Raw genomic sequence first — 27,361 nt, 5'->3', positions numbered from 1 at the left:
ATCAACAATAAGTAGTGCCACATGGAAGATAGATAACTAATTAGCAGTGGTAATCATCATATAACCAATGATTAATTAGCATGACAAGTTCAGATGTAAATTTAGCAAATTGATCAAGAATTCATTCTTACCACTGTATGCTACATGCCCCAACCAGTAGACCACAACCGACCCCCTCTCATAAAAAAAGTGCCACCACTGTAGGTTTCTTAAGCTAGACACCACACACTAGTAGAAAAGGGGCCTATTGTCCCGGTTCGTAAGGGCCTTTTGTCCCGGTTCCTGAACCGGGACTAAAGGGGTCGGTACTAATGCCCTGTCCCTTTAGTCCCGGTTCAATCCAGAACCAGGACAGATGGGCCTCCACGTGGCCTGTGTGCGAAGGCCAGGCAGGAGGGCCTTTGGTCCCGGTTGGTGGCACCAACCGGGACCAACAGGCATCCACGCGTCAGCATTTCTGTGGCTGGGGTTTTTGTTTTTTTTAAGGGGGGGGTTGGGGGTTTTTGGGGGTTAATTTAGGTGTTTCATATATTGTGTTAGCTAGCTATAATTAATAGAGAGAAGTGTCCTCTCTTATGTCCGTGCTTCGTCGACGCTACGTACTATACATATGTATAGAGAGGACTAGACACGCTATCTAGCTAGTAAGCAAACGAAGGAAACAGAAGATCGTCATGAACATATATGCATACAAAGAGAAGTGGTATCGACCACCTCTCCTTCTCCGAGAGATTGGTCGAACAACAAGTTCTCGTATATCTATCCGACACTACCGGCTACATATATACAATAATTATCTCTTACAAATATAATCTCCTAACATACGGATGCATGGTCGCATAGTATTCTCCGTCTTCAGCGATCACGTGGTCAAGAAAGAATGCCGCCAATTCCTCTTGAATTGCTCGCATGCGAGCTGGTGCTAGGAGTTCATCCCGCTTCCGAAACATCTAATTTGAATAAGGGGGTCAATACATATATATATATATATATATGAATGAATGAAACTCAACAAAAATGATGGTAATAAAATAAAATTGTGAATGTTGTTATCTACGCACTTCATATTGTTTTTCAGAGTAGCCCCGCTCACAGGTCGTGTGGCAGATGGACTCGCAAACGTAGTATCCACAGAAATCATTCCCTTGTTCTTGCCACAACCACTTTACAAGAAATAGAGGTCAATCAAACTGATAAGTAAGAATGCCAAATGGTATTGATGAAACTAGCGCTTGAATCAATAGGAGATGCGCTGAACATGCTACTATAGTACTTACTTTCGGGTGTCTAAATTGCAGCTTCTTCGGGAGTCCTGGAGCTTTTTTGGTGAATTTTTTCCAAACCCTGCCAGACAAAGAAAACAATTACTTGATATATCAGGAAATGAACAAAGTTGCTAATATGGTGGATAATGATCGATTTAACTTACTTCTCGAGCATTTGAGTCATGTCCGCATAGTCCTGGGGATCTTTTCATCTTGAGTCTAAGACGGTTACTAGTCCCTGCTCAAGCTTAATCTCTAGGAGAATATAGTGAAAACTGCACACGCATGCATAACTCATCAATTACATTACTATAACCTTGACTAATATATAAGGGAAACCGAATATGCACAAGACAGTAACACTCACTTGAAGTTGTAAGGAAAGAGTATTATATCTTTGTTTTCATTTATTACCAACGATCGTAGCAAGTTGGCCTCGGTATCTGCGGCATGAACTTTAACCTGAGTTGCATCTATGAGATTTGTGTTAATGAACCAAATATCACAGATTTGTCTTTTCTTGAATTCGGCGATCTTCAATCTGCATAATATAGTGAGGATAATTATAAATACATGCAATGAAAGAGCTGAGCTATATAGAGAGACTTTATGACAGAAGTAGTACTACTTACAGACAGTAGCAGGTGACTGTTGCTTTATCAAGGGCCAATTGATTGAAAAACTGAAAGAACTCCTCAAATGGAACAGGCAACAGTTCAATCCCAACGAGGTCATGCTCCTTTTTAACTCTCACATACAAAGTACTCCTCCCCCCCAGACTCTCTGCAGATTTTCAAGTACCAATCATGCAATCTTCACATCATCGTTGATAGAGATCTTTCATCTTTGACGAGAGGCTTCCCGTACTCGTATCTTTGTATCTGCACCTCCATGAAATCATAATGTACATCGTCGGGAAGGTAATCTCCAAGATTGCTATAACTAGGCACCATCCTCGGATCATTAGCGTCGATGTCGCTAGTCACCTTGAGCGGGGGGCACAATTGCTTCGCTTGTTCGCCGAGCTGGGCAATTTGTTTCCTAGCTCGTCGTTCTTTCAGCCTTTGATCACTGACAGTACTTCCCGACCGCTCTGCTTCGACAAATTCCTTTCCAATAATGCGCTCATAGTTGCCTTTCGGCAGAGACTTTGGGTGGTTTTGTCAGGGCAGCCAGAGTGCGCTTCACTTTCACCGGATCTACCTTCTCCTCTAGAGGTGGATGTTTCTTTGCTTTCACCCCTTCAAAGAAGTTCCTCACTTCTTCTCGCATGGTCTCGTCGTTCTCCTCCGGGGTCCTCTCGTATGGTAACTTCTCTGGAGTCTTTAGAGAAGGACCGAATCTGTATGTCCTTCCGCCTCTGGCTGTACTGCTAGACGCCGGCAGAGCAGACGGAGCGGTTGTCTTCTTTACTTTCTTACGAGGCAGAGGAGAAGGACTACGACGCGCTAGAGCAGCCAGAGCGGCGGCAGGTCTCTTCTGCCCTTGCTGACGAGGCAGAGAAGGAGGAGGCTGGCTGCTCGCGCGCCCCGGCGCAGGCGGAGAAGGAGGCGGAGTGCCGCCACGCACCGGAGAAGGAGGCGGCCGAGTGCCCTGATCATCACTCGCCGGAGGAGGAGGCGGAGTGCCCTGACTCACCGGAGGAGGAGGAGGAGGAGGCGGAGGCGTCCGGTTCGGAAGGTTCATGAGCTCCTTCCGCCATAGGCATGGAGTCTTCAGAGCAGAACCCAGCCAAGTCTCCCCTTCACCGGTAGGGTGGTCAAGCTGGAGGTCCTCAAATCCCTCCGTTATTTCATCCACCATCACCCTAGCATATCCTTCTGGAATCGGACGGCAGTGAAAAGTTGCGCTGGGTTCAGTAGGAAAAACAGAGCCAACAGCCGCCTTGACCATCATATTAATCCAATACGTCATAAGGTGGCAATTTTGAGACTCCATGATAGCATCCACGAGATAGCTGGCAGGAGCCGTCAAGACATGCTCCGGCTGAAGCAGCTCGGTGGAAGCCACGCTGCTTCTCCGCTGAGATGGCGGGGTAGCTTCGGGGGAAGCTTCGGCAGTTCGTTTGCTGCGATTTGCTTCTCATTCCCCTATCGCTTGTACCCTAGCGTGCAACGCCTGCAGTTGGGTCTGCTCCACTTTCTTCCTCCTCTCGTGGCATTTGTAACCGCCTGCGTTCGGAAACCCAACCTTCCACGGAATGGAGCCTGGCGTGCCTCGTGTCCGTCCAGGGTGCTCAGGATTCCCGAGGGCCATTGTGAGATCGTCGTTATCTCTGTCTAGAACGAACGTCCCTTGCTGCGCTGCTTCGATATACTGCTGAAGCTTCTTGACTGGTATGTCCATTTGATCGTTCGTCCAAATGCACTTCCCTGATACAGGGTCCAAGGTTCCGCCAGCCCCGAAGAACCAAGTCCGGCAACGGTCTGGCTAGTTAATTGTCTCTGGTTCGATCCCTTTATCAACCAGATCATTCTCAGCCTTGGCCCACTTAGGCCGGGCTACGAGGTAGCCACCTGACCCCGTGCGATGGTGATACTTCTTCTTCATAGCATTTTGCTTGTTTGTCGTCGACATCTTCTTACTCTTTTCCGATGTCTTGTGGGCCACAAATGCGGGCCAGTGATCTCTGATCTTCTCATATCTGCCCTTGAATTCTGGTGTCTCTTTATTTTCGACAAACTTATTCAGCTCTTTCTCCCACCTCTTGAATAGTTCTGCCATCCTCTTAAGAGCAAAAGACTTGATTAATTGCTCTTTAACTGGCTTCTCCAGATCATCCTCAGGCGGTAGGGTGAAATTTGACTTCAGCTCAGTCCAAAGATCATTTTTCTGCATATCATTGACATAAGACACCTCAGGGTCTTCTGTAGCCGGCTTTAACCATTGGTGGATGCTGATCGGGATCTTGTCCCTAACCAGAACCCCGCACTGAGCAACAAATGCGCTCTTTGTCCAGAGGGGTTCAATCGGTTGGCCGACGGGCGCGATTGCTATGATCTCAAACTTTTCATCCGAGCTCAACTTTTTCTTCGGGCCTCGTCTCTTTACCGAAGTTGTGCTTGATCCGGAGGGCTAGAAAAAAGAACAAATACTTAATTAATATGTGTACATACCAAAACAATGAATGCATCAATTAGCTAGTCAGCCCAAGCTTAACTAATATATATACCTGGCCGGACTCGATTCGGTCACCGGAGACGTCATCACGGTCTCCTTCTTGCACCGGCATTGGGTCACTGGAGCCGTCCTCACGGTCTCCTTCTTGCACCGGCATTAGGTCACCGGAGACATCATAATCATAGCCAGCTGCTTCCAGACCATCGGTGTCGTTGAGAAACAACGAGCAGACGGCATCACTTCCTCGTGCGATTATGTCCCCCAACAACTCTTCTTGTACTTCGTCTCGGGCGGTGTCCATAGTTTCTACAAATATTTACAACATGGAAATTATTATTCAAACATGACAAATGGATATGTTAGTGGCAAACGTAGAACTAATATTAATTAGTGGCCTCGACGCTGCTTCTCTAGGGTTTGGGGTGGCCTCGACGCTACTTCTCTAGGGTTTGGGGTGGCCTCGACAACGCTTCAAGGATAAAAAAAGAAGAGGAAGAAGAAAAAAAGAGGAGAAGAAAGAATAGAGGAGTAAAAACTCCTCTATTCTTTCTTCTCCTCTTTTTTTCTTCTTCTTCTTCCTCTTTTTTTATCAGGAACGAGGGTCGTCGAGGGTCGCCGAGCGGTAGAGGAAACCCTAAATAGCAAGTATCGTGGGTGTGAGATACATGTGGCCGTCGGTGTCGGACACTACATCCACGTCCCACAAGTGACGTGGGCGTCGAAGCCCGCGTCACTTGTGGGACGTGGATGTAGTGTCCGACACCGACGGCCACATGTATCTCACACCGACGATACTTGCTATTTAGGGTTTCCTCTACCGCTCGGTGACCCGACGCCCGCGTTACTTGTGGGACGTGGATGTAGTGTCTGACACCGACGGCCACATGTATCTCACACCCACGATACTTGCTATTTAGGGTTTCCTCTACCGCTCGGTGACCCTCGATGACCCTAGTTCCTGATAAAAAAAGAGGAAGAAGAAGAAAAAAAAGAGGAGAAGAAAGAACACCCTTGTTCCCGATAAAAAAAAGAGGAATAAGAAGAAAAAAAGAGCTTCTTCTTCCTCTTTTTTTTATCGGGAACGAGGGTCGTCGAGGGTCAGGGTCGCCGAGCGGTAGAGGAAACCCTAGATAGCAAGTATCGTGGGTGTGAGATACATGTGGCCGTCCGTGTCGGACACTACAGTCCACGTCCCACAAGTGACGTGGGTGTCGAAGCCCGCGTCACTTGTGGGACATGGATGTAGTGTCTGACACCAACGGCCACATGTATCTCACACCGACGATACTTGCTATTTAGGGTATATCGACCCCCCCCCCTCGTGTTGAAGTTATCGGGAGATGGTATATATATCGACCCCCCCTCGTGTTGAAGTTATCGGGAGGGGTATATCGACGATAACAGACCCGATAAAATACAAAATACAAACATATATATGAAAAAAAATCTGAAAAGAAGCAATATACACAATATATATACTGACATATATACATAATATGCACAAAGAAGCAATATAAAGAATAAGACATAAGAAAACAAAGAAAAATAAAAAAAGGAGAAGAAGAAAGGAATAGCTAGAGGAGAAGATCGAAGAAAAAAAGAAGAAGAAAAAGAGGAGAAGAAGAAAGGAATAGAGGAGAAGAAGAAAAAATAGAATATATTCTATTTTCTCTTCTTCTCTACTATTCCTTATTCTATTTTCTCTTCTTCTCTACTATTCCTTTCTTCTTCTCCTCTTCTTTTTCTTCTTTTTTCTTCTTCTTATTTATTTCTCCTCTTCTTCCTCTCCTCTTCTTCTTTCTTTCCTCTTCTTATTTTCTTTCTTTCATATCCTTCTTTTCCTTCCTTCTTAATATCACTTAGCAAATTTTGCAACGATAGGGAGGGGTGCTCCCGTGGTCTAAAATCCGTCTATGCACGATAGAAAATTCTGAAAAAATACATCTACGATCCCTCAACGTCCCCGCCTCTCTCATGAACAAAAAAATCCGTGAATTAAAAAACATCATGTTCTATGAACAAAAAACATCATATTTCATCCACATTCGTGCATACATCATATATGTGATCATCTATGAAAAAAACATCATATTCTATAAAAAATTATTACATATATATATATATAAACAAGCATATATATAAACAAGCATATATATATATAAACAAGCACATATATATAAAAACAAGCATATATATGAAAAAAATTGCAAAGGGAGGGCGCCGGTGGTTGGACCAAGCTTAGGAGAGGACCGCGTGCGCGCGGGGTCGGCGGCGAGGATGGCGTCCGGGCAGGGGCGCGGGCCGGGGCGGCGCGCGTCGGGGCAGGGGCGGGCCGGGGCGGTGCGCGTCGGGGCAGGGGCGCGAGCGACGGCGGGCGACGGCGAGGGCATGGGCGACGACGGGCACGGACGAGGCGACGACGACGACGGGGCAGCCTGGCGGCGTCGGGGCGGCAACTGCGAGAGATGAGAGCGAAAATTTCCGAAGTGTGAACTTATATAGAAAAGCCTTTAGTCCCGGTTCGTGGCACAAACCAGGACTAAAGGTGGGCATTAGTCCCGGTTGGTGGCACCAACCGGGACCAAAGGCCTTTTTCAGCAGCCCAAAGGGCGGGAAGTGGCGGCCTTTGGTACCGGTTGGTGGCACCAACCGGGACTAAAGGGGAACATTGGTCACGGTTTGTGCGACGAACCGTGACCAATGCCCCCCTTTAATCCCGGTTGGTGCCACCAACCAGGACCAATGGCCTGCGCCTGCCAAAGCCGCGATGCTGTGGGATGTTTAGTCCCACCTCGCTAGCTGAGGAGCGGCAGGACTTGTTTATAAGCCCTGCCCCGCCATCTTCATTGAACTCCTCTGAATTGCAGGCCTCTAGGCCTAATCTCGCATGGCTATGCCTGTGGGCCTGCTGGGCCTTCTGCGGGCCTGAATCCTGGCCCATGGATGGGTTTCTAGTCGTATTCAGGCCGTGGTGGCCCAGTAGGTGGCATTTTTTTGCTATTTTTTCATTTCTACTTAGAACTAAATACTTATAGTTTTTTAGTGATTTTTTTCTTTTAGGTCACAAAAATTATAAACTTTCTGTTAGTGCCATTAGTTTTAAATTTTGAATAGTTTAAATTTTAATTTTTTAAAATTCGTGTGAATCACTAGTTTATGAATAACTTTACTATAAAAATTGATTTTTGAGTCATTCTTTTTCCTGCTATTTAATATTACTGTGTTTTATCATTATACTCAATTTGGTAATTTTAGTTAGTCATAACAAATATTATAGGCATTTTTTCTTTTTTGCTATTTATTTTTTCATTTCTACTTAGAACAAAATACTTATAGTTTTTTAGTGATTTCTTTTTTCTTTTAGGTCACAAAAATTATAAAATTTCTGTTAGTGCCATTAGTTTTCAAATTTGAAAACACTTTTTTAGTTTTTTTGGTTTTAGTGCCTATTTTTTCCAGTTTTTTGTTTTGTTTTCTGCATTATTTATTTTCTTTTGTTTTTTTCTTTATTTTTTTAATTCTTTTTGCTTTTCGTTTTAGAAAAATTATAAACTTTCTATTAGTTCCATTAGTTTTCAAATTTGAAAACACTTTTTTAGTTTTTTTGTTTTCTTTGTTGCTTTATTTATTTTATTTTGTTTCTACTTACAACAAAATACTTATTGTTGCTATTTTTATTTTTTTTCCAGTTTTTTTGTTTTGTTTTCTGTATTATTTATTATATTTTGTTTTTTTGCTTTATTTTTAATTCTTTTTGCTTTTAGGTCAGCAAAATTATAAACTTTTTGTTAGTGCCATTAGTTTTAGAAAAATTATAAACTTTCTGTTAGTGCCATTAGTTTTCAAATTTGAATAGTTAAAATTTGAATTCTTTGAAATTTGTGTGAATCACAAGTTGGTGATTAACTTTACTAAAAAATGAACATAGATGCACCTATAGAGAAAATTCGACCTAAATTCATTGTTTTCAAATGAACTCTGAAAAAGTTGGCCTAGCATACTCGTGTGTTACAAAGTTGGCATGGTATCATCATAATAGTTGCGGGAGAAAGTCTTCACTTTTTCTTCGCTTGTGTCATTTGCTTATTGCGCCGTAACCATGGATAATCTTCATCGTTTATCAGGATGCTTGGGTCAGCCTTGACATTGAAGGGAGGAATTTCATGAAACTTTTTATAATCTTCAGACATGTCTGTCTTGCCCTCCACTCCCAGGATATCCCTTTTTTCTGAAAGAACTATGTGGCGCTTTGGCTCATCGTATGATGTATTCGCTTCCTTATCTTTTCTTTTTCTCGGTTTGGTAGACATGCCCTTCACATAGATAACCTGTGCCACATCATTGGCTAGGACGAACGGTTCGTCAGTGTACCCAAGATTTTTCAGATCCACTGTTGTCATTTCATACTGTGGGTCTACCTGTACCCCGCCTCCTGACAGATTAACCCATTTGCACTTAAACAAAGGGACCTTAAAATCATGTCCATAGTCAAGTTCCCATATGTCCACTATGTAACCATAATATGTGTCCTTTCCGCTCTCGGTTGCTACATCAAAGCAGACACCACTGTTTTGGTTGGTGCTCTTTTGATCTTGGGCGATCGTGTAAAATGTATTCCCATTTATCTCGTATCCTTTGTAAGTCAACACAGTCAAAGATGGTCCCCTGGACAACAAGTACAACTCATCACAAACAGTGTTGTCACCTCTGAGACATGTTTCCAACCAACTACTGAAAGTCCTGATGTGTTCACATGTAATCCAATCGTCGCACTGCTCCGGGTGTTTGGAGCGCAGACTGTTCTTGTGTTCATCGACATACGGGGTCACCAAGGTAGAGTTCTGTAGAACTGTGTAGTGTGCTTGAGACCAATAATATCCATCCCTGCATATTATTGAGTCACTTCCAAGAGTGCCTTTTCCAGTCAGTCTCCCCTCATACCGCGATTTAGGGAGACCTATCTTCTTAAGGCCAGGAATGAAGTCAACACAAAACCCGATAACATCCTCTGTTTGATGGCCCATGGAGATGCTTCCTTCTGGCCTAGTGCGGTTACGGACATATTTCTTTAGGACTCCCATGAAACTCTCAAAGGGGAACATATTGTGTAGAAATACGGGCCCTAGGATGACAATCTCGTCGACTAGATGAACTAGGACGTGCGTCATGATATTGAAGAAGGATGGTGGGAACACCAGCTCGAAACTGACAAGACATTGCGCCACATCACTCCTTAGCCTTGGTACGATTTCTGGATCGATCACCTTCTGAGAGATTGCATTGAGGAATGCACATAGCTTCACAATGGCTAATCGGACGTTTTCCGGTAGAAGCCCCCTCAATGCAACCGGAAGCAATTGCGTCATAATCACGTCGCAGTCATGAGACTTTAGGTTCTGAAACTTTTTCTCTGGCATATTTATTATTCCCTTTATATTCGACGAGAAGCCAGTCGTGACCTTCATACTGAGCAGGCATTCAAAGAAGATTTCTTTCTCTTCTTTCGTAAGAGCGTAGCTGGCAGGACCTTTATACTACTTCGGAGGCATGCCGTCTTTTTCGTGCAAACGTTGCAGGTCCTCCCGTGCCTCAGGTGTATCTTTTGTCTTCCCATACACGCCCAAGAAGCCTACCAGGTTCACGCAAAGGTTCTTCGTCACGTGCATCACGTCGATTGAAGGTCTTTCCAGTAGGGTAGGTCCCAAAATATTGATTTCTTCTTCCACATGGGTGTGTGTCCCTCAGCATCATTCGGAACAGCTAGTCCGTCGGGACCCTTTCCAAAGATTACGTGTAAATCATTGACCATAGCAAGTATGTGATCACCTGTACGCATGGCGGGCTTCTTCCGGTGATCTGCCTCGCCTTTGAAATTCTTGCCTTTCTTTCGACATTGATGATTGGTCGGAAGAAATTGACGATGGCCCAGGTACACATTCTTCCTGCATTTGTCCAGGTATATACTTTCGGTGTCATCTAAAAAGTGCGTGCATGCGTGGAATCCTTTGTTTGTCTGTCCTGAAAGGTTACTGAGAGCGGGCCAATCGTTGATGGTCACGAACAGCAACACCTTTAGGTTAAATTCCTCCCGTTTGTGCTCATCCCACATAGGTACACCGTTTCCATTCCACAGCTGTAAAAGTTCTTCAAGTAATGGCCTTAGGTACACATCAATGTCGTTGCCGGGTTGCTTAGGGCCTTGGATGAGAACTGGCATCATAATGAACTTCCGCTTCATGCACATCCAAGGAGGAAGGTTGTAACGCCCGGATAATTTTGCTACAGTAATCCCACGCTAATCATGCCACGTCATCCCGATTACTCTTGCAAAATGTCCGTTAGTTCAAACCGCGTCAAATTCAAATTTAAAATTAATGTCGACAATAAAAGTTTTCAAAAATTGAAACAAAAATGTTCGGTGGTTGCCAAATATTACAAAGGTAATTATGGTGCAGCAAACACATTTTTATAAAATGTCTAAATAATTTAAAATGATTTAAAACAGAAAAGCAAATAGATAAAAAAACAAAAAAAACTAAAACTAAAATTGGAAGAAAGGAGAGAGGAAGACCCCCCGGGCCAGCAGACCCAGCGGGCCGGCCCATTCGCCCTCCAGGCCCAGCCGGCCGGCCCACTACCCCCCTCCTTATCCACTCCCTCACCCAAGCCCTAACCTAACCACCCCCCACTCGCTCCCCCCCCACTCGCACCACTCCACCCCCGCTGGATCTGGATCGGGAGGACTCCCGATCCCCTCGCCCCTGCACGTCGACACCGACGCCGGTGCCCGGAGCTCCCCCCCCCCCCCCCCGCCGGACTGCTTCCTCCACCCCACCGGCCTGCCTCCTCTGCGACATCGTCCCCGACCTCCACCTCACGCCTCGCTGCCACTCCCCTACCGGCAATGTGAGCGCCGCCGCCGCGCTCGTCTCCTCGCTCCCTCCCTCTCCCTCGCTCGCTCACCGCGTCGTGCCCGCGCCGCCCGCGCTCTCGCACGCGCCGCGCCCGCCGCGGCCCTTGCTGGCTGCGCCCGGGCCGCGCTCGACCGTGCCTCGCCTCCTCTGCACCCCGCGCCCGCCGGAGCTAGCCCGTGCTCCCCGCGCCCATCACCGCGCCCTTCCCATCGTCTGCTCGTGCACGTCGTCGGCCGCGACCATGCGCCGCCGTGGACCTGCTGCTGCCCCCTCGCGCTTGCCCACAGCCGCCATCGCCGCTCCTGCCGTTGCTCAAGCCCGCCTAGCAACGGACGCCCCACGCCGCCCACGCCTACTGTCGCCCGAGGCCGCGCCCGGCTCCCCTCGTCCCTGCCCGTGGCCGCCTTGGTCGAAGCCACGCTTGACCCGCCGTTTCCCCTGCCCTCCGCCGCCGCTCCGGTGGCTCGCCGGAGCCCCGCCTCCCCTGGCCCTGGCCGCCGGCATGCCCCGCGCGCCCCGCGCCTCTCGGGCTCACGCCCGTTCGGGCGCCCCACCGCGTTACTCGCCCGGCGCCCGCTAAGCCCCCTGCCTATGACACAGGGGCCCACCCCAGAACGTAATTAAAAATAAATAATAATTAATTAATCAATTAATTAAAAAATAATTAACTTAATTAATTTTGATTAATTAAATTAAACTAATTACACATTAGTTACCTAATTAACCTGATTAGTTAATTAGTTAATTAAGTAGTCAATGACAGTGGGGCCCACCCCTAATTAAGCCTAATTAGCTTAATTAATATGTTTAATTAAAATGTGTCACTGATAAGTGGGACCCACTGGTCAGGTTGACCAATCAACCCCCGTTGACTGCTGACGTCAGCATGACATCATGCTGATGTCATAAATCCATTTTCGAATTAATTTTAATAATTAAATAAATTCCAGAAATTAATAAAATCTTTAGAAAATCATATATTTTAAACCGTAGCTCGGATGGAAAAACTTTGTACATGAAAATTGCTCAGAACGACGAGACGAATTCGGATGCGCAACCCGTTCGTCCGCCACGCATCCCTAGCATAGCAAACACGCAACTTTCCCCCTCCGGTTCGTCTGTCCGAAAACGTGAAACACTGGGGATACTTTCCCGGATGTTTCCCCCCTTCACCGGTACCACCTCGTACCGCGTTAGGGTACACCTAGCATCACGCTTTGTCATGTCATGCATCGTCATGCATTTGTTTCCATTATATTTATTGTTTCTTCCCCCTCTTCTCTCGCTAGACACTGAGACCGACGCCGCTGCTACCCAGTACGACTACGGTGTTGACGACCCCTCTCTCTTGCCAGAGCAACCAGGCAAGCCCCCCCCCTTGATCACCAGATATCGCCTACTCTCTTTCTACTGCTTGCATTAGAGTAGCGTAGCATGTTACTGCTTTCCGTCAATCCTATTCTGATGCATAGCCTGTCCTTGCTACTACTGTTCTTACCTTTACCTGCAATCCTAATGCTTAGTATAGGATGCTAGTGTTCCATCAGTGGCCCTACACTCTTGTCTTTCTGCCATGCTATACTACTAGGCCGTGATCACTTCGGGAGGTGATCACGGGCATATTCTATATACTTTACACTGTTACATTACCTGTGGTACTGTTCGGAGTTGGGGGCTGAAGGGGCAGGTGGCTCCATCCCGGTAGAGGTGGGCCTGGGTCCCCGACGGCCCTCGACTATTACTTTGTGGCGGAGCGACAGGGCAGGTTGAGACCACCTAGGAGAGAGGTGGGCCTGGCCCTGGTCGGCGTTCGCGAATACTTAACACGTTTAACGAGATCTTGGTATTTGATCTGAGTCTGGCTACTGGCCTATACGCACTAACCATCTACGCGGGGACAGTTATGGGCACTCGACGTCGTGGTATCAGCCGAAGCCTTCATGACATCAGCGACTGAGTGGCGCGCGCCGGGTTGGACCGCGTAACGCAACTTCCTTTGTAATGGAGGTTGCTAGGTCTGCTCACCGGCCGCATACGCAACGTGCAGGTGTGCAATGGGCGATGGGCCCAGACCCCTGCGCCATAGGATTTAGACCGGCGTGCTGACCTCTCTGTTGTGCCTAGGTAGGGCTGCGACGTGTTGATCTTCCGAGGCCGGGCATGACCCAGGAAAGTGTGTCCGGCCAAATGGGATCGAGCGTGTTGGGTTATGTGGTGCACCCCTGCAGGGAAGTTAATCTATTCGAATAGCCGTGATCTTTGGTAACAGGACGACTTGGAGTTGTACCTTGACCTTATGACAACTAGAACCGGATACTTAATAAAACACACCCTTCCAAGTGCCAGATACAACCGGTGATCGCTCTCTCACAGGGCGACGAGGGGAGGATCATCGGTTAGGATTATGCTATGTGATGATACTTGGAGGACTTCAGTCTACTCTCTTCTACATGCTGCAAGACGGAGGCTGCCAGAAGCGTAGTCTTCGACGGGATTAGCTATCCCCCTCTTATTCTGGCATTCTGCAGTTCAGTCCACTTATGATACCCTTATTCCATATGATACCAATGCATACATATGTAGTGTAGCTCCTTGCTAGCGAGTACTTTGGATGAGTACTCACGGTTGCTTTTCTCCCCCTTTTCCCCTTTCCTATATCCGATTGCTGCAACCAGACGTTGGAGTCCAGGAGCCCGACGCCACCGACGACGACTACTACTACTCGGGAGGTGCCTACTACTACGTGCAGCCCGCTGACGGCGACCAGGAGTAGTTTAGGAGGATCCCAGGCAGGAGGCCTGCGCCTCTTTCGATCTGTATCCCAGTTTGTGCTAGCCTTCTTAAGGAAAACTTGTTTAAATTATGTCTGTACTCAGATACTGTTGCTTTCGCTGACTCGTCTATGATCGAGCTCTTGTATTCGAGCCCTCGAGGCCCCTGGCTTGTAATATGATGCTTGTATGACTTATTTTATTTGTAGAGTTGTGTTGTGATATCTTTCCGTGAGTCCCTGATCTTGATCATACACGTTTGCGTGTATGATTAGTGTATGATTGAATCGGGGGCGTCACAAAGGTTATACATACATAGAGTCACGGGCCAGGTGCTGTGATTGCTGCTCTGCTCCCCGAAAGGATTAGTGCCATCCGTGCTTAAAGCAAACCATACGTTCCTTGGGTCCTTTGCAAACTCATCCCAGTACTTTCTCTCAATTTTTCTCCACTGCGACCCGTCAGCGGGTGCTCTCAACTTCCTGTCTTTCTTCCGGTCCTCACTGTGCCATCGCATCAACTTGGCATGCTATTCGTTTCTGAACAGACGTTTAAACCATGGTATTATAGGAGCATACCACATCACCTTCGTAGGAACCCTCTTCCTGGGGGGCTCGCCGTCAACATCACCAGGGTCATCTCGTCTGATCTTATACCGCAATGCACCGCATACCGGGCATGCGTTCAGATCCTTGTATGCACCACGGTAGAGGATGCAGTCATTAGGGCATGCATGTATCTTCTCCACCTCCAATCCTAGAGGGCATACGACCTTCTTTGCTGCGTACGTACTGTCAGGCAATTCGTTATCATTCGGAAGCTTCTTCTTCAATATTTTCAGTAGCTTCTCAAATCCTTTGTCATCCACAGCATTCTCTGCCTTCCACTGCAGCAATTCCAGTACGGTACCGAGCTTTGTGTTGCCATCTTCACAATTGGGGTACAACCCTTTTTTGTGATCCTCTAACATGCGATCGAAATTCAGCTTCTCCTTTTGACTTTCGCATTGCGCCCTTGCACCGACAATGACCCGGCTGAGATCATCATCATCGGGCACATCGTCTGGTTCCTCTTGATCTTCAGCAGCTTCACCCGTTGCAGCATCATTGGGCACATCGTCTGGTTCCTCTTAATCTTCACCAGCTCCCCCCGTTGCAGCATCACCGTATTCAGGGGGCACATAGTTGTCATCGTACTCTTCTTCTTCGCCGTCTTCCATCATAACCCCTATTTCTCCGTGCCTCGTCCAAACATTATAGTGTGGCATGAAACCCTTGTAAAGCAGGTGTGAGTGAAGGATTTTCCGGTTAGAGTAAGACCTCGTATTCCCACATTCAGTGCATGGACAACACATAAAACCATTCTGCTTGTTTTCCTCAGCCGCATCGAGAAACTCATGCACGCCCTTAATGTACTCGGAGGTGTGTCTGTCACCGTACATCCATTGCCGGTTCATCTGCGTGCGTTATATATAATTAAGTGTCCAAATTAATAGAAGTTCATCATCACATTAAAACCAAAGTACATACATAGTTCTCATCTAACAACATATAGCTCTCCAGAGCATCTAATTAATTAAACCATACATTCAAACTAGGTAAAACATTTCAATGCGAAAACAAATGTGATCATAATCGCAACCAAGGTAACAATTGATCCAACGACACAATGATACCAAGCCTCGGTATGAATGGCATATTTTCTAATCTTTCTAATCTTCAAGCGCATTGCATCCATCTTGATCTTGTGATCATCGACGACATCCGCAACATGCAACTCCAATATCATCTTCTCCTCCTCAATTTTTTTAATTTTTTCCTTCAAAAAATTGTTTTCTTCTTCAACTAAATTTAACCTCTCGACAATAGGGTCGGTTGGAATTTCCTATTAACATACATCCTACATAAATAAAATCTATGTCACGTTGGTCGGCATAATTTTCATAAACAATAAATGAACCAATAGTTATAAAGATAATATATATACCACATCCGAATCATAGACAGGACGAGGGCCGACGGGGACGGATACCAAAACCATCGCACTATATAAGATGCAATAATAAAAGTAAGAAAATAATACAAGTATCTATGTAAACATACAAGTAAGAATATTTTTTCCTTTCAAAAAGAAGATAAGAACAAGAGGCTCACCACGGTGGTGCCGGCGATGAGCTCGGCGCGGGTGATCGACGGCGGTGAAGACGGGGACGGGGCGTGACGGACCGCTAAACCTAGACAAATATTGAGGAAAATGGAGCTTGAAGGTCGAGCTTGGAGAGGAGAAAGCTTAAGTAGTGTGACTCGGGCATTCCATCAAACACCTTGTGTACATAGGAGGTGAGCTAGAGCACCACCAAGTCCTCTCCCCCTCGGCCAGAAAAAAAGAGAGCAGTGTGCTCTACTCTTACGCGAGGGGGTATATATAGGCACCTCATTGGTCCCAGTTGGTGGCATGAACCGGGACCAAAGGGAGCCTTTGGTCCCGGTTCAAGCCACCAACCGGGACCAATGGTGATGGGCCAGGAGCGAGGCCATTGGTCCCGGTTCGTTGGCCCATGTGGCCCGGCCGGCCCCCTGGGCTCACGAACCAGGTCCAATGCCCCCATGGGTCCCGGTTCTAGACTGAACCGGGACTAATGGGCTAACCCGGCCTGGACTGTTGCCCCCTTTTCTACTAGTGACACCAAATGAATGGGCCGGGGATTGAAGCAGCTTGTAACGCCCCGAGATCGATGTGCCAGGTGTCGTCCAGTTATTCGTTGTTCTTGCCTTGTCATTTTCTTGCGTGTTGCATTTCATCATGTCATCATGTGCATAGCATCATCATGTTTTCAAAACTTGCATTTGTCCCGGTCTCCTCGTCCTCTCCGTTGTCCGTTCTGAGCCCAACCACACTTGCGCACACCGGCGGCATGTCCGAAATATTATTTTATAAGTGGCCAGAAAATGTACTCGGAATGGGTTGAAAGTTGGCATGTGGTGTTGTTATGTTGTATGTAGGCCGCCTGCCAAGTTTCATCGCATTCGGAGTTCGTTTGATAGCCCAACGGATAACTATAGTGACATTATAGTCCGTCTAACGTCGGACGTTTTCGGTCTCCGGAAACAGATGCCAGGCTCTCTCTCTCTCTCTCTTCTCCCCCTCGCAGTCTCACCACAACCCACCTAGTCCATCCTCCTTCCCCTCTTCACTTCCGGATTTGTCCGATGCGACCGCACGGTCCGAAACCCTCTCTGCACAGTGCATCGAACCCCTCACGTGCGCGTCCGAAATTGTCCCGGACCCGACCCGGACAGTCGTCACCATTGGATCCGGATCATCCCCAAATGTCTACAAAACGTCATCGTTTTCCTATTTGGACTTCCTAGTGTTTTATTCTCGACCGCTCGATTTTAATTGGAGGGACGGATTAGCCCCTAAACTTCCCTCTTTGCCATATATATAGTCCACTCCTAGACTATTTTGGACAAATCCCTAATTTCTAGGGATCCTCTAGCCGCCGCCCCGTCTCATCACCCAGCTCGGGATCCCCATCCCACCAACCACCAAGCCCGAGCTCCACCTCGTTTTTCCCCACCGGACCAATCCATCGATCCACCTCCCTCCATCGATCCCCGAGCGCCCTGCAGCCTCCCGCGTCTGATCCAGGGAGAGCAGCACCCTCCCGTGCTCCTCCACGACGTGCTCCTCCCGCGAGCCTGCTCCCTCATCTGCTCTTTTCCTTCCCCTCGTTTCCTGCTCCCTCCTCTCACTTTTGTCTCTCTCCGAACCAGGCCGCCGCCGCCATGGCCTCAAGCTCCGTCGCTGCAGGGAACGAGGAGCCCGCCGCCCCGATGCATGGACCCCGCGGCCGGATCCCGCCATTCCCGGCGAACTCCGCCTCCCGTTCCCATCGCGCCGCCGTCGCCGGGAGCTCCTGCCGCCTCCATTGACCTGCGCCCCTGCCTCTCCCGCTGCTGCCTGCATCGCGTGGTCGAGCATGCGAGCGACCCCGTGGGCTGCTGGTGCCGCCAAGGCCCAGCGGCGCCTTCCCTTTGCCAGATCCAGCCAGCGCCAGGCCTCCTCTGCTTCCAGTCGGGCCTTGTCCCATGGTGAGGAACCCCCCACCGCCTGTTCCTGTTAGGCCCGCGGCCAGATTCAGCCTGTTGATGTTTTTTTTCAGGATCCGTGAATTTTTCTATTTATCCTAAGACTGCAGTTTTACAGAAAAGACCCTCATGTTCATGCATATAATAACTCACAATTCGTGCATCGGTTTAAAATGATTTATATATGAAACTTGCTCAGAATTTTGTCTAGTTTAATAATATGTCACTTTCATCCATGTTTAAAATGTCTAAAATGATGTTTGTTTAAATTTGCTCCTATGCCATGCTAAAATGCTTTATTTCATAACTAAATAACCGTAACTCGGTTTTTAACAATCTTTATATGTAAATGGGGTAGAAAAATGCCTAGTTTAACATGGTGACCTTTATTTGCATGTTAAACAACTCTAAAATTGTGTTTAGGGCAGAACAGTACCAAACCTAATATATGCATATGAGGCGTTTCCGGAATTGTTGTTCGTTGTTTCCGGCCTCATTTAAACTTGACTAGATAGGTAGTTTTATTTGCTTCACCCTCTTGCCATGTTTATCAACATTTAATATTGTTGAGTACATAACCGGGAGAGAACTAAATAATTGATGTGGCGTTTCGTCGATATGCAACGGAGTTGCATATTGACCTCCACTTAATTTGTAGGATTGTTTGTGCACTTTGCCATGTCATGCTTCATTAAACCAGACATGCATCATTCTTGTTTGCGCATCATGCCATGTCTATGTGGTGGTTGTTTACTATGTCGTTTGCTTCTTTCAGGTGTTGCTTCTTCGGGTTGGTTCCGATAACGTCGCGTTTGTGAGGACCCGTTCGTCTACGTCCGTTTATCTTCTTCATGGACTCGTTCTTCTTCCTTGCGGGATTTCAGGCAAGATGATCATACCCTCAAAATCACTACTATCTTTGCTTTGCTAGATGCTCGCTCTTTTGCTATGCCAATGCTACGATGCCTACCATTTGCTTTCAAGCCTCCCAAATTGCCATGTCAAACCTCTAACCCACCATGTCCTAGCAAACCGTTGATTGGCTATGTTACCGCTTTGCTCAGCCCCTCTTATAGCGTTGTTAGTTGCAGGTGAAGATTGAAGTTTGTTCCTTGTTGGAACATGGAGATGTCGTTCCTTGTTGGGACATGTTTACTTGTTGGGATATCACTATATATCTTATTTAATTAATGCATCTATATACTTGGTAAAGGGTGAAAGGCTCGGCCTTATGTCTGGTGTTTTGTTCCACTCTTGCCGCCCTAGTTTCCGTCATATCGGTGTTATGTTCCCGGATTTTGCGTCCCTTACACGGTTGGGCTATAATGGGAACCCCTTGACAATTCGCCTTAAGTAAAACTCTTCCAGCAATGCCCAACATTGGTTTTACCATTCGCCACCTAGCCTTTTCTTTCCCTTGGGTTCTGCAGACTCAAGGGTCATCTTTATTTTAACCCCCCCCCCCCCCGGGGCCAGTGCTCCTCTGAGTGTTGGTCCGACCGAGTAGACTGCAGGGCCACCTCGGGGCAACTTGAGGGTTGGTTTTACTCGTAGGATGTCTCATCTGAGTGTACCCTGAGAAAGAGATATGTGCAGCTCCTATCGGGATTTGTCGGCACATTCGGGCGGTGTTGCTGGTTTAGTTTTACCCTGTCGAAATGTCTTGTTGTACCGGGATACCGAGTCTGATCGGAACGTCTCGGGAGGAGGTCTATTCCTTCGTTGACCGTGAGAGCTTGTGATGGGCTAAGTTGGGACACCCCTGCAGGGATTTGAACTTTCGAAAGCCGTGCCCGCGGTTATGGGCAGATGGGAATTTGTTAACGTCCGGTTGTAGAAAACCTAAAGTTGACCTTAATTAAAAATGCATCAACCGTGTGTGTAACCGTGATGGTCTCTTTCCGGCGGAGTCCGGGAAGCGAACACGGTGTTGGAGTTATGCTTGGCGTAGGTTGCTATAGGATCACTTCTTGATCATAGATTTCTCGGTCGTGCTTTGACTTCTCTTCTCGCTCTCTTTTGCGTATGTTTAGCCATCATATATGCTAGTCGCTTGCTGCAGCTCCACCTCATACATTTACCTTACCCATAAGCTTAAATAATCTTGATCGCGAGGGTGCGAGATTGCTGAGTCCCCGTGGCTCACAGATACTTCCAAAACCAGCTTGCAGGTGCCGATGAGTCCGTGCAGATGACGCAACCAAGCTCCGGAGGAGCTCGTTGAAGATCTTATCCTTTGTGTTGTTTCCGTTCTAGTTGATCAGTAGTGAAGCCCAGTTGGGGTCGATCGGGGACCTTTGTCACATTTGGGGTTCTTCTTTTATTTTGGTTCTGTAGTCGGACCTTGAGTGTATTTGGATGATGTAATGCTTTATTCATGTAATTGTGTGAAGTGGCGATTGTAAGCCAACTATGTATCTTTTTCCCTTATTATATTACACGGGTGGTGTGAAGATTACCTCACTTGCGACATATGCCTTCAATGCGATTATGCCTCTAAGTCGTGCCTCGACACGTGGGAGATATAGTCGCATCGAGGGTGTGACACAGCTGGTTAGAACCAGACGATCCACCTTGCCTTAAATGTGTCTAGGATCCAACTGTACCAATATTGCACACCGTCGCGTAACTGCAACCGTGTGAATATTATGTCTCGTGTTAAACGGGTCATCTGAAATGTTCCATGACTAATATGTTATGGTGGAGGGATGATTTTTGATGAGACAATATGTGACACCGACAAATTTAATCTGTAAAAAATTCTCCAGAAGAGATACCTCTCCTGAACTAACACTTACAAACCGATCAATCTTGCTAAACAGTAAAGATACTTATGGGCGTATGCGGCAATGATACACAAGCAACCCATCACACACACAAAAGAAAAAATATGGAAAGGCATAAACAACATCAGCAGCACATCAATTGACACACACACAGGGCATGCATCCATGCTGTATCGTCAGAGTCAGAGGTAGCACTCGTAGAGCTTGATGTCCATCTGCAGGCGGAAGTAGTAGAGGCCCTCGATGGCGTCAGTGCGGATGGTTGTGACGCCGCGTGCCATGAAGAAGTCGCCGGTGCCGCCCACGACGGAGAAGTCCCGTGTGGCGTCGCCCATGAGGTCGGCGCCGACGAGGTTGAGCGTGCCCTTGTGCGCCGTCGAGTTGAACACGATGGAGAAGCCGAACCAGGAGGTCAGCGACTCCTGCTTGTCGTAGAAGTAGAACCCCTGCGCGCGCGCCGCCGGCTCCTCCCCGGCCAGGGGCAGCGCCCTCCCCACCGTCATGGGGTCGTTGAACACCATCAGCGCGCCGAAGTAGGTGCTGTTCTTCCAGTAAGTCGTGGCCAGCGCCGTCGGCTTGGTGGCCGCCGCCGTCGTCGCGTTCGCCGTGTTGTTGCCGTTGTAGAGGATGTCGTGGTAGTAGAGCGTCATGTTCATGCACGGCTCGTCGGGGCTGTTGGCGACGACCCTCGTCAGGCCGTGGGCGGCGCCCGCCATGCCGAGGAGAAACACCACGACCACGATGGTCAGAGGCAGCTTGGAAGATGGCGCGAGGCCTTGCATTGTTACGGAGTGTAAGCTGCGAAAAATGGACAAGCTGTGGTAGAGCACTGCTAATTAAGTGGGCAGGTCGTGTCGTGGTGGTGTTGAGAGCTGGACTTGTGCATGCTATTTATAGAGGTGCATGCATGCATGGAGCCGTGGGGCATGCGTACTGAAAGTACTCAGTTTAGTAACTTAGATTCTAAGCTCTCTTGCACTCCAAGTGACCAATTTTGTTTATAATTCATAATTGATTCGGCTGCGTGGTGGGTAGCTCCATATACTATATAACAAACTAAAGCAAACCCTAAAAGCGATTAAGCATTTTTGCTATTGGGCAGCCGACTCTTTTCCCTTGCTGGCAGTCAGACGTCAGCCTCGCGATGAGGTGTACACGAGCGTCCCAGGTTGGGTCTGAAAGATGGCTTGAAGCGTATGCCTAGCAGGAACGCGTTGCGTGTTATATATAGCCATAGGCTAGGGTTTACAAGATTCGGTAGTTGGTTAGGCTTGATCCTCAAGTTAGCTATCTACAAGATAAGGATCGAAGCTTAAACCTAACTACATTACAAAGTTGATCACGCACGCAACACCAAGAGTATATACGGTTTTATACGTACACAAACGTATATACATACAATATATTCTAACACACCCCCTCAATCATAACTTCACCAAGTTGAGATTGTTCTTGAACTCTTCTAACTTGCACCATGATAAGGCTTTAGTGAAACCATCTACCACTTGATCATTAGTGGGAATGAACCGAATATCAAGAAGCTTCTTAGCTACCCTTTCTCGCACAAAGTGATAATCTACCTCAATTTGTTTGGTTCTAGCATGAAACACTAGATTTGCTGATAAATATGTTGCACCAATATTATCACACCACAGCCGTGCAACAGGAGAGTGATTAACACGTAGCTCATTCAACAAGGTTTGAACCCATATCAACTCTGCCGTGGCATTAGCCAAAGCTTTGTACTCAGCTTCTGTACTTGATCTTGATACAGTAGCTTGTTTCCGTGCACTCCATGATATAAGATTTGGTCCAAAGAAAACAGCAAAGCCCCCTGTTGATCTTCTATCATCAGGACAACCTGCCCAATCAGCATCAGAGAATGCACTCACCAAAGTTGGCATTGACCTTGTGACTTTCAACCCTGTACTCATAGTACCTCTTAAATATCTTAAGATTCTTTTCACTGCTGTTCAATGTGCAAAGGTGGGAGCATGCAAGAACTGACATACTTTATTGATACGAAAAGATATATCAGGTCTTGTAAGTGTTAGATATTGCAAAGCACCTACAACACTTCTATAGTTTGTAGAATCTTCAGCACTTAAAGGCTCTCCTTATTCCTTAGATAATTTTTCAGAAGTTGAGAGAGGCATATTTGACACTTTGCAATTCATCATACCTGCTCGTTTTAGCACATCTGACACATACTTTTCTTGACTCAAGACTATGCCATCTTTAACCCGTTTTACTTCTATTCCCAAGAAGTAGTGCAAATCACCAAGATCTTTAAGAGCAAAGTCTCTCCTTAGATCTTCAACCAATGCCTTGGTTGCATCCTGCGATGAGCTTGCAACAATAATATCATCAACATATACTAGCATGAAAATGGTGATTCTGCCTTTTCTGTAGAAGAACAGTGATGTGTCAGCTTTGGATGGCCGAAAACCAAGTCTCTGTAGTTTTACACTCAGCCTAGAGTACCATGCTCTAGGTGCTTGTTTCAAACCATATAAAGCCTTATCAAGCTTGCATACATAATGATACTTGTCCTTTACCTCATACCCAGGTGGTTGTCTCATATACACTTCTTCCTCTAGAACGCCATGAAGAAACGCATTCTGCACATCCAATTGATGAAGACTCCAATTGTTTGATACTGCAATGGACAGAACAAGTCTAACAGTAGCTGCTTTCACAACAGGGCTAAAAGTATCTTCGTAATCTATACCATATCTTTGTTTAAACCCCTTTGCAACTAATCTAGCCTTGTATCTGTCTATTTCTCCATTTGCCTTTCTTTTAATTCTATAGACCCATTTGCAGTCAATTAAGTTTCTCCCCTTTGCTGGAGGAACTAGGTGCCATGTTCTATTTTTCATGAGAGCATTATATTCCTCATTCATTGCATTTTTCCAATTTTTATTTTCCAATGCCTCTACCAAGGTATTTGGTTCTCCTGTGACAGCAAGACCAGCAAAACGACGCCCTTTGTCATACCTGACCGTACCGTCCGTACGTACTTTTGGTTTCAAAATACCATGCTGAGATCTTGTTCTTAGTGGTGGCGCAGAAATCATCGCAGAAGGCAACTGCACAGAGGATCCGGAGCCCTGCACAGTGGATCCAGAACCTGACCCGGCTGCACCAGATCCGAGGCGGATCCTATCGCCATCGCCAGCGTCCGCACCTGGGCCGGCAGCAGCAGATCCAAGGCGGATGCTGTCGCCCGCCTGCGACGCACCTGATTGGCCCGCGTCACCATGCAGAGGGGACTGCACCACTTGGCGTGTGGAGAGCGGCGCCTCGCTGCTTGTGGGTCCACCTGACCCTAAGTGCGCGACAGCGCCTGTGCTCACGGGCCCGCGAGGGGACACGCGTCATGGCGACGCTGGATCGCCCGCTCCCGAGGCTGATGCCGTGCGAATCCCGCCGTCTGGCGCGGCGGGCGAGGGAGGATCTTCCCCGGGATCGCCGCCTGCTGGATCCGGCGCAGCACCTGAATCTGCATCATGTTCCACGCCTGTCTGCTGCATAAAATCATAGCCAAAAACAGGATTTCCACCAAAATTTGCAGCAGGATTTTTATGAAGATTAACCGAAAGATCAGCTGTCTGTTCGCCCCCATGATCAAGAGGTTTGGATGGAGCAGTTTCTGCAAGAAGAAGAACTTCGGAACGAAGAGGAACGCCGGCATTTGGATTTAGTGAGGCAAATGGAAAAATAGTTTCGTCAAAGATAACATCTCGAGAGATATAGACACGTCCTTCTTTGACATCGAGACATTTGAACCCTTTATGGAGATTGCTATAGCCAAGGAAAACACATTGTTTTGAGCAAAATTCGAGCTTCTTAGCATGAAAGGGTCGGAGATTTGGCCAACATGCACAGCCAAAGGTGCGTAGGGCATGGTAGTTGGGTTTTTCATGAAACAATTTTTCGAGAGGAGTGTCAAGATTAATCACCTTGCTAGGAGTATGATTGATAAGATAGGTGGCAGCTAGAAAAGCCTCGTCCCAAAATTTTAAGGGCATGGAAGCATGAGCTAAAAATGAGAGACCCACGTCCACAATGTGCCTATGTTTTCTCTCGGCTGACCCATTCTGTTGATAGGCATGTGGGCATGATACGTGATGTGTGATCCCTACTTGATGAAAGAAGGAGTTGAGGCGCTCATATTCACCGCCCCAATCCGTTTGCATGGTGATAATCTTGCGATCAAAAAGTCATTCAACTAGTGCTTGAAACTCATGAAACACTTTGAAAACTTCTGATCTATGTTTGAGGATATATATTCATGTGAATTTGCTGAAATCATTGATGAAACTCACATAATAATTTTTCTTATTAATTGAATCTCGGGCAGGCCCCCATACATCAGAGAAAACTAGCTCTAAAGGAGCTTTTGAAATACTACTAGAACTTGGGTAGGGAAGTTGATGGCTCTTGCCTTGTTGGCAAGCATCACACACTCCCTCTTTATTCAACTCTTTGCTAGAAAAGGAAATTTGATTGTGTCTAAGAACATGTTGAACTATTGCCGAAGATGGATGTCCTAAACGATCGTGCCACCTCGATGGAGATATCTTGGTGGCGCCAAGTGCATGTCTGCCCGAGCTTATTGGAGCTGATGATAGGGGATAGAGCCCGTTTCTACACCTGCTGTGGAGGAGGGTTTTCCTCGTTGCCTTGTCCTTGACAAAGAAAAAATGAGGATGAGTTTCAAGAAACACATGATTGTCATTGGCTAGACGATGAGCAGAGATCAAGTTTTTAGTGGCTTTGGGCACATGCAGAATATTTTTAAGATGAAGATTACGAGTAGGGGTACGAACATATGCATGAGCTATATGGGAAATCTTCATACCTGCACCGTTTGGCACATTTACTTGATCGTGTCCATTGTACTTGTCACAGACGGTGAGCTTGTCGAGCTCGCTGGTAATGTGGTCTGTTGCACCTGAGTCCACATACCAGTTCGTGTCCACCCCGTAGGAAGAGTTGGTGTTGACGGCTGCTGCAGTTTTCTCCTTGTTGAAGGAGACATCAAAACGACGATAGCACTCCATGGCCGTGTGATTCGGCTTGGTGCAGATTTGGCAGAAGACCTCAGGCAAGTCGTTGCGGCCTCCTCCATTGCCGCGGCCGCCGCCACGACCACGTCCGCTGCCTCCATTGCCACGGCCGCCTCCATTGCGGCCACCGTTGCCACCGCGGCCACCATCGCGGTTGGATCCACCACGTCCGCCGCGAGACACGGCGTTGGCAGAGGAGTGGGAGGACTGCCCTCCACCTTCAAACATGGCCAGCCTGCTTTCAAAGCTGATCAGCTGCGAGTAGAGCTCGCTCACCTTGATTTGCTGGGTGCGAGCGCAGATCGTGGAGACGAAGGACACATAGTCGTAGTCGAGTCCCGCCAGGATGTAGGACACCATGTCGTCGTCAGTGAGCGGCTTGCCCACCGAGGCCATCTCATCACCGAGCACCTTCATGCGCCCGATGTACTCGGACATCGTCGAGTTGCCCTTCTTGGTGGTGGAGAGGGCGATTCTGGTGTTGACGACGTGCGCCTGAGTTTGGGAGATGAAGATCTCCCTGATGGCGGCCCATGCTTCGGTCGCCGTGTCACAGTGTGCAACCTGAACCATAACAGGAGCTGAGATGGAGTTGAAGATGAAACTCAACACTTGAGAATCTCGAGCCTTGTCGATGTCGCATGCAGGGTTGGGCGCGTCCGTGGGCTTGCCGTCCTTGTCGCGGAGCTTCTGCTCCGGCTGCTCCCGATCTGGATCGAGGTAGGAGACGAGCTGCGCCCCACGGATGGCTGCCATGGCTTGCACGCGCCATACCAGGAAGTTGGAGCGATGGAGTCGGTCGGCTATGGGGATGAGGGCAGGCGCAGCGACAGAGGAGCTTGAGGATGCCATGGCTACGAGAGATGTGCTTTAGAGGAGATAGGCTCTGAATACCATGAAAGATGGCTTGAAGCGTATGCCTAGCAGGGACGCGTTGCGTGTTATATATAGCCATAGGCTAGGGTTTACAAGATTCGATAGTTGGTTAGGCTTGATCCTCAAGTTAGCTATCTATAAGATAAGGATCGAAGCTTAAACCTAACTACCAGATTACAAAGTTGATCACGCACGCAACACCAAGAGTATATACGGTTTTATACGTACACAACCATATATACATACAATATATTCTAACAGGGTCGGCTTCCAAAAGCCACACACATGAACTGTGGTTTCTTAGTTTGCATCAGAGAATATCCGTTGCTGGGATAAAATTAGTTGGTTCAGTGGAACAGACGCAATGCCCAGAGAGGCAGCGCATGGTTGGTACGTCAAAGTAACGTATGTCGATTCTTTTTTTCATTTCAAAGTACTAACACAAGAGCCCGTGCGTTGTAAC

The 27,361-nt window shown here is 47.4% G+C and overlaps 1 protein-coding gene and 2 pseudogenes across 1 annotated transcript; all 3 read right to left on the bottom strand.

Annotated features, from left to right (window-relative positions):
• Positions 1-20,892: 20,892 nt before the first annotated feature.
• On the bottom strand, positions 20,893-21,804 carry LOC147984129 (dirigent protein 5 pseudogene; annotated as a pseudogene).
• A 567-nt stretch (positions 21,805-22,371) lies between these two features.
• Positions 22,372-26,778, bottom strand: LOC147984127 (uncharacterized). Its single transcript, XM_087540979.1, has 4 exons — positions 25,815-26,778; positions 23,506-23,606; positions 23,130-23,286; positions 22,372-22,808 (listed from the first exon to the last, which is right to left on the bottom strand). Exons 1-4 carry the CDS (start codon positions 26,776-26,778, stop codon positions 22,372-22,374), a joined length of 1,659 nt encoding a protein of 552 aa, XP_087397105.1.
• On the bottom strand, positions 26,262-26,400 carry LOC147984128 (small nucleolar RNA Z247; annotated as a pseudogene).
• Positions 26,779-27,361: the final 583 nt, after the last annotated feature.

Source organism: Triticum urartu, chromosome 2A (genome assembly GCF_056163025.1).
Source record: "Triticum urartu cultivar PI428250 chromosome 2A, HENAU_Tu73, whole genome shotgun sequence".
Taxonomy (NCBI): Eukaryota; Viridiplantae; Streptophyta; class Magnoliopsida; order Poales; family Poaceae; genus Triticum; species Triticum urartu.
The sequence above is the reverse complement of the archived record's forward strand: the minus strand, read 5'-3'. Positions and strand labels throughout refer to the sequence as shown.